The 7385-nt window shown below is 50.5% G+C and overlaps 1 protein-coding gene across 1 annotated transcript in view; it reads left to right on the top strand.

The window, feature by feature from the left end:
* The window catches only part of Tnrc18 (trinucleotide repeat containing 18), an 80781-nt gene that overhangs the window by 44070 nt on the left and 29326 nt on the right, over positions 1–7385 (top strand). The window contains 3 exon segments of the mRNA XM_033765114.1: positions 335–506; positions 2414–2774; positions 6384–6659. Of these exon segments, the coding sequence (XP_033621005.1) occupies positions 335–506; positions 2414–2774; positions 6384–6659 (809 nt within the window).

The following is a 7385-nucleotide window of genomic DNA, read 5'->3' as shown; positions in this document are numbered from 1 at the left end:
ATGTGTGTGTGTGTGTGTGTGTGTGTGTGTGTGTGTGTGTGTGTGTGTGTGTGAGAATGTGTGAATGTGTGAAAAGAGACAAGAGGCCAGTGGCGGAGGATGTTGACTTGAAGTTTTGTTTTTCTCACATTATATTCTCATTCTGCCTCATTCACAAATATCCCAGCATTCCAGCACTGTGGTTTTTTACAAGTTCTATCTCCCCATATTGGTGCTGTGGCATCTAAAACTAGTGCTTTGGCCTCGAGAGCAGAGACTTCATGGCCACAAGGGTGGACCCCCATCTCTGGAGGGAGTCCTGGCCAGCTGCTGACAGTGTGTGTTTGGGTTTCAGGCTGAGCAGCAAGTCCCTGCTGACAGCAGATGACTACGAGCTGGGAGCTGGGATAAGGAAGAGACACAAAGGACCTGAGGAGGAACACGATGCTCTCATTGGAATAGGGAAAGCCAGGGGCAGGAATCAGAGCTGGGATGAACATGAGGCCTCGTCTGACTTCATGAGTCAGGTCAGTAGCCCAGTTTTCCAGCTATGCTGGGGTAAGGGTCCAGAGGTCGTGCTTGAGTGTGTGCATGTTCCCCTTGCAGGTCTGTTGGTCCCTGTTGCTGTGAGGCATGGTTCCTTTTCCCTAAGGCCCGGGGAGATCAGGGACTTAGCAAAGTAACAGCCTCAGAGATAGAACCAGAACTAAATCCATTTGTATGTTCCTTGACCCTTTGCTGAAATCAAGCAGGGAGACTGCAAATTCTTAACCAAATAATGCAATTACTCTGTTGTTTAACAGTATAATTGTTTAATCAGTAGCTTCTTCAGTCCGTAGTTCTAAAAAAATAAGAGCCTGATACCATTGTAATTTTCCTTCATGAATTTTCCAGGGCTAATGGGGTGAGAGCCAACTCCTTAATTTTTCTTATTTTTGTGGAGCCTTGAAATCGTCCACTTAAGGGCCACATCTCTAAATGCTAATATACCTTGTCATCCCACCCCGCGGGTCCCTGTGTTAAAGGACTGTTTTGCTTGATTTGGCCATCAGAAGGGAGTACAGAGGGTGATGAGTCCAGGACTAGAAATATTGCCAGTTTGTGCATCAGGATCCTTTTTCATCTCAAATTGTGCTCAGGGATGATTTTGTTGTTGTTTACATGACAGTGTCCCAACTTCTTTCCTCTTTATGAAATGCCACCTGATTAAAGAAAAACAGAGATAATATGTTGAAATGCAGGGTATTAATGGTTTTAAAACTCTATTTCACTTTGACAAATGAATACAGTTGAGGATAGGCCTGCAAGCAGGAATTTAATCTATGAAATCTCTAATTATTCTTTCTGCTTCAGGCATCCAAGACACACTGGAGGCATTTTCTTGGTGGCTGTGGCCCATGTAGACAGGCTGGTTTAGACTGTGACACAGTCTCCATCAGCTACCATAGGGGGTCAACATAAGCGGATCAGCCATGCTCTGGTTTAGGCTTTTTTATTTATATAATTTGCAGATCAGGGGATTGAAACTGAGCTACATTCCAGACCTTTTTATTTTTGAGACGGGTCCTCACTAAATTGTCCAGGCTGACCTCAGCTTGCAGTCCTTCTGCCTCAGCTTCCCAAGACTCTGAGATTACAGGCCTGTGCCTAGCTAGGTTCTCAGTCTTCTTTCCTTGTTCCTCTCTCAACTCAGCTACTTTCTCTGAGCCATCAGTGGTTCTGCTTGCTTAAAGTGCTTCTGAGGAGGTGCCAGATCGTGTTACGGGAAGCCGGAGTGGAAATACCAGGGCCAGTGATAATTATAACTATAGTAACAACTATTTAAGAGTGGTTACTTTGTTGTTGTTTTGTTTTTTTGTTTTTTTGTTTTGTTTTTTTTTTGAGACAGGGTCTCACTATGTAGTTGAGACTGACCTGGAACTCATTATGTAGCCCAGGCTGGTCTCGAACTCACAGTGATCCTCCTGCCTCAGCCTCCCCAGTGCTGGGATTACAGGCATGTGCCACCATGCCTGGCTAAGAGTGGTTACTTTGGGCCAGGCATTTTGATACATGCTTTCTGGTTTTTTGTTTGTTTGTTTGTTTTGAGACAATATCTCGCTATGTACTTCAGGCTGGCCTTGATCACAGTATGTAGTCCATGCCGGCCTTGAACGCATCATGGCTGTGCTCCCACCTCAGTCTCCCAAAGTTCTGGGATTGCAAGCTGATAAATGCTCTCTGTGCATTATCACAGTTCTTCTTCAGAACAGCCTGGTAAATGCCCAGACGCTAATATCCTCGTTGTACAAAGTGTGTAAGGACTCAGGTAAGAGGAGTTCAACAAGTCAGGCATGAGGAAGGATTGGAGCCCAGGGTTGTCAGAGGTGTGCACTGAAACCTACTATCCTGTCTTGCCAAATGTCCTAATGTGTGACCCAACTTCCCTCCCCAGCTAAAGATTAAGAAGAAGAAGATGGCCAGTGACCAGGAGCAGTTGGCAAGCAAGCTAGACAAGGCCCTCTCCCTCACAAAGCAGGACAAGTTGAAGTCACCCTTCAAGTTTTCGGACAGTTCTGGGGGGAAATCAAAAACTAGTGGGGGCTGCGGCAGGTTCTTGAGTCCTTATGACAGCCTGCTGGGCAAGAACAGGAAGGCGCTGGCCAAAGGCCTGGGCCTTTCTCTGAAATCGTCTAGAGAAGGTAAACACAAAAGGGCCACCAAAGCCAGGAAGATGGAGGTGGGGTTCAAGGCCAGAGGCCAGCCCAAGTCGGCCCATTCCCCCTTCGCCTCGGAAGTGAGCAGCTATTCCTACAGTAAGTAGCCCAAGCCGCGCTGCCTCCCAGCCGCTGCTTCTCTCCCTTTCTGTTCTTCATTTTCCTCCTCCTCTTCTCTGGGGATACACTTAAGATCTCTTTTGGCCTTGTGTGGTCTCTAGGCTGGAAGTAGGAAATGGCTTGAAGTGGAAATGCCTGTAATTGGCAGATACGGTGTTGGCAGGTGCTTGTGATGGGTGGGTGTCTGTGACAGGGGTGGCTACCGTAGTCGGCCCACCCTCTGGTACCTGCTCTCCGCTATTCCAGCGGACGCTGTCTGCGTGGATGTGTAGCGTACCTTGAAGTTTGCGGCTGCTCTGCCTGGAGAGGCCTGGAATGTGCCTGCTTTTGAGCATGCTAGAGGTGACAAAATCTCTTTCCCGCAGGAAGCTCGCAGTTAAAGAGCACGGTTCAGGTTTAACTCTGAATTGAGGGCTTTGTGGGTGTGTTTTCTTTGTATTTGTGTGACAGCTCCATAACTGGGTATTCCCATTTTGTTGCTGAGGCTGCTGAGTCTGAAGGGGTTGAGGGAAGGGAGCTCATGGGTCAAATCCGCTTCGGCCAAGGCCCTGCCACAGTGGTCATAGCCACGTGTGACTGCTGAGCACTTGAGGTGGAGCAGAGGCCAAGTCTTTGGAGTTTTTATGGTTTACCTGAGCTCAGCATCTTCCCTTGGTCCGTGGGCTGCTGCTACCTTGAGGGGTAAAGGTGCTCGCTTGGTGTTTGTGGACCGAGTGCCCGCGCCTCGTCTCTGCACTAGGCAGGTACAGAGCATGTGGTAGCTGCAGGAGGGGCTTCTTGGGTCTGGGCCTGTGTCTATGTCTGTTTACTCTGGACGTCCCCTGTGCACACGTGGAGGGCTTTGGTTGGGCGCTGCCGGATTCTGTGTCCTGGCCTTTTGATGGGCTGTGGCTGGGTCCCTGGAGTGTATGTATTTGGAGGGGAGGGGGATGTTAGTCAGGTGCAAAAAATGGACAAGTTTATTGTCATAATAAAGTGTTTTTTCTTTCCTGCCTCTTATCCTTACTCTTTTTGTTTTCCTCCCTCTTCCCTTCTCTCTTTTCTCTCTGTCCTTCCCCCCCCCATCTATCCTTATTAAACCCCAGGACCTTTGCACTGAGCTACATTCCTATCCACTTTTCAAATTTTGAGTTAGGGAGGGGCTGGGGATATAGCTCAGTGGCAACAGTGCCTGCCTGGCAAGAGTGAGGCCCTGAGTTCAATTCCTGGTACCAAAAAAAAATTTTGTTGTTGTTTTTGTTTTTTGGAGACAGGGCCCTCCTTCTATTGTTAAATTGCCCAGGCTGGGTTTGAACTTGGTAATTCTCCTGCCCCAGCCTCAAGATTACAGATGTGCACTACTGTGTTTTCTTAAGGAAAGAAAATAAAAGTCGATACAGACTTGGAGGTGAAACTTCATCATCTGTCCTCCAAGGTCCTTGGGAGCCTTAAGTGAGTTCCAGTGGGCAGAGCTGAACAGGGGGCCCTGGTGCACGGTTAAACTGATGTTATGTTTCAGCAAGTTGTGTTTGTTTTTCCTGGACTAGCAGCTCTCCAGGACCGTTGTGACAACCGGTGAGCCAAGCACTGTGACTTACGTGCTTGAGGACACAGCACAGAAAATCACCGTAGCTTCAGTGCCACTCTGATCTGGATGGGTTTGTTTTGACAGCACTGCCCAGGTCCCTGGCCATGTGCCAGGACTAGGAGAGGGGACAGGGACAGACTTGTTGCTCTGAAGGGGAAGAGGATTTTCCTTTGTTTGAATAATGAGGGCTGAGTGGGGGAGGAAGACCGCTGCACTCCTCCTTCGCTTACAGGTGGACGGGTAGCATAGATCTAGAGGTCACAGATGAGTTTGGGACCTAAGGTCTTTCGGGTGCCTCAGGCAGTTTGATTCACTGCAGCAGGGATGTTGCACTTTTGAGATTGTGAGGAAATGTTTCAGTTGTCTAGTTGGTTGTGGTGGTGCACGCCTGTAATCCTAGCACTCGGGAGGCTGAAGCAGGAGGATCGCCATGAATTCGAGGTTAGCCTGGGCAGCTACATAGTTCCAGGGCAGCCTGAGCTACATAGCGGGGCTGTCTCAGAAAGAGAAAAAAAAATTTCCAATTGTCTATCTAACTTCACTATGCCTTTGTCTAAACTCCACTGGCCAGGGGAGAGAAATGGGCCAACATTCAAACAAGGAAGTCATCCGGCCCGTCTTCACCTCTGTGGTGGCTATGAGAAGCACCTGGCTGTGAGAAGGGTTCCTCCCTCTCCTCTCTTCCTTCTTTGTGCTGGGGATTGATCGAACCCAGGGACACTCTACCCCTGAGCTACATACATCTTCAGCCCTTTTAAATTTTTTAACCTGAGACAGTCTCAGTAAATTGCCCAGTGAGACTTGAACTTGCGATCTTCCTGCCTCAGCCTTCCTAAGTGCTGGGATTGCAGATGTGCACCACCACATGTGGCTTCACTTTCCTTTTTCCAGTAGCTTTAATGTAGTTCTAGGTGAGCCAGCAGGGTGGGTGTGGAAATGCTGTGCTAGCAGGAGTAGGAAGAAAGAATGGTGCCTCCTTCCAGTTTGGATTGTAGGTATGGGTGCTGTGCCTGTGGTTCTTGTGGGAAGCCAAGTTGGTTGTCCTTATGCGGCCTGGCATGTGGCCTCTGAAGAGACGAGTTGGAGGATGTGACGAAGAGCTGGGGCTGTGACAAGGGCTAGAGGCTTGGTAGGACTTGACCTTGCTCTACCTTGGATTTGCTAGGCTGTCCTGAACTTGGGGTCTTGGTTAGAGTGGAAAGTAGAGCTGTTGGTGGAAGCAGCCGTGGCCTCTGCCCCTTGTGTGTGCTTCTCTTGGACTCGGGCAATGGCAGGTGTGGCCAGAGCTGCAGCTGTGTTTGTCCGTGTTCCTCCTGCTCAGCGTGGGTTTTCTAGGATCAGGAGATCGAGGTGGTACATGTTGGGGTTGAGAGGTAGGAAGGGACCAGAGCTGTGCTCTCTGACAGGCTCCCCCAAGCAGTTGGTTGTCGCCCAGGAGGGGTCGAGAACCCTGGTCCTCAGTCATGTAGCTCAGCTGGAGACACCAGAAGCCTGGGCTGTGCCACAGGGGAAGGACGAGGGGGTGCGTCTCTGTGACATGCGCCAACTTCCTTGGTGTGAGTACTCTCACTGTGGCCAGTTCAAGCTGTCATTGCATTGTCACCGAGCTGGGAATTGGAAAGAGATGTGTGTATTTGCCTCTCTTGGGAGCCCCCTTTTCCCTTGTGAGCCTCCTCCTTCCCCAGAAAGAGCCGCTGGGCTGTGTGCAGCCTGTGGGGTGGAATGGGATGCATGGCAGTAGCCACCAGGCCCCGGAGAGAGTCGTGGGGCCCTCCAGAGCCTGGAAAGGCCAAGGTGTGACTGTGGTGGCTGAATTGCAGTGCCCTGCTGCGAAAGAGCCTAGGTGTACACCTGCTGGAGGTGTGCGAGGCCCGTGATGCCCATGCTTGGAGCCTCCCAGGTGAGGCTGAGTCTGGGCCAGCACGCCCTACGGCATTCGCCACGGTTGATCGCAGTGAAGTAGACACCGCCTCTCCCCTGCGCCCTGTGACTTATCTTATTAAAAAATACTTTGACTGCAGATACGGACTCAGAGGAAGACGAAGACTTCCTGAAGGACGAGTGGCCTGCCCAAGGCCCCTCCGGCTCCAAACTGACCTCCTCCCTCCTGTGTGGCATGGTGGCAAAGAGCGTCAAGCCAGCCGCAGGCCCTAAGCTGACCAAGAGGGGCCTGGGGGTCCCCCAGACTCTGAAACCCAAGGCGGCCACCAGCAGGAAGCAGCCATTCTGCTTGCTGCTTCGAGAGGCCGAGGCCCGCTTGTCCTGCAGCGACTCTTCGGAGGACTCGTTTGACCAAGGTTACTAGCTCCACACACAAAATCTCTTCTGTGTTTTAGAGCGAGAATGAGTGTGAGCGCGAGCGAGCGAGAGAGAGCACGCGTGTGCACCCAGCAGGGATGGCAACTGTGGCCATCGCCGATGGTCCAGGACGGCAGCCGTCTGGTTCTTGGCAGCGTAGCCTGCCATATCCGCCTCTTTTTGTTTTTGTTTTTATTTGTACTGCATCATTGTGATTAATACCATTGCCAGCTCTTTTGAGCTTCACAAGGACTGGTTTTTGGTCTCTGCTTTTCTCCTCTCCTCCCTCTGCTCCCCTCCCCGCCCCGAGGCCCTGCACCTTTCCTGCCCTCCAGACTGCAGGCCTGGGCAGGGTGCTCTTTGGCCTGGGCCTGGCCCTAGGAGCATTTTGTAAATGGACCTCTGTCGTGTGGGCGTGTGACTTGATGTTTGTACCGGGATTTTGGTAATACCAAGCTTTATTAAACATACCGAGTTCATTTTTAACTAAATCGTGTGCCTTGTCTCTCTTGCTGTGTCCTTACTAGACATCAGGTTGACGCTTCCCTTCATTTGTTCCTCCTCCCTCCTCCCTCCCGCTCCTCCTCCCCATCCCAGAGGGAGTGGAAAGGCCTGCTCCTCTCTATTATTCAAATATCCCTGGGAGCTCTGGCATCCCTTCCATTTTTCAGGTGGACAGTCAGCCGCCCTCACCTCCAGCATCATCTTTTTTTTTTTTTTTTTTT

Source organism: Fukomys damarensis, unplaced genomic scaffold (genome assembly GCF_012274545.1).
Source record: "Fukomys damarensis isolate Sample0158 unplaced genomic scaffold, DMR_v1.0_HiC HiC_scaffold_17, whole genome shotgun sequence".
NCBI classification, from domain to species: Eukaryota; Metazoa; Chordata; class Mammalia; order Rodentia; family Bathyergidae; genus Fukomys; species Fukomys damarensis.
The sequence above is the reverse complement of the archived record's forward strand: the minus strand, read 5'-3'. Positions and strand labels throughout refer to the sequence as shown.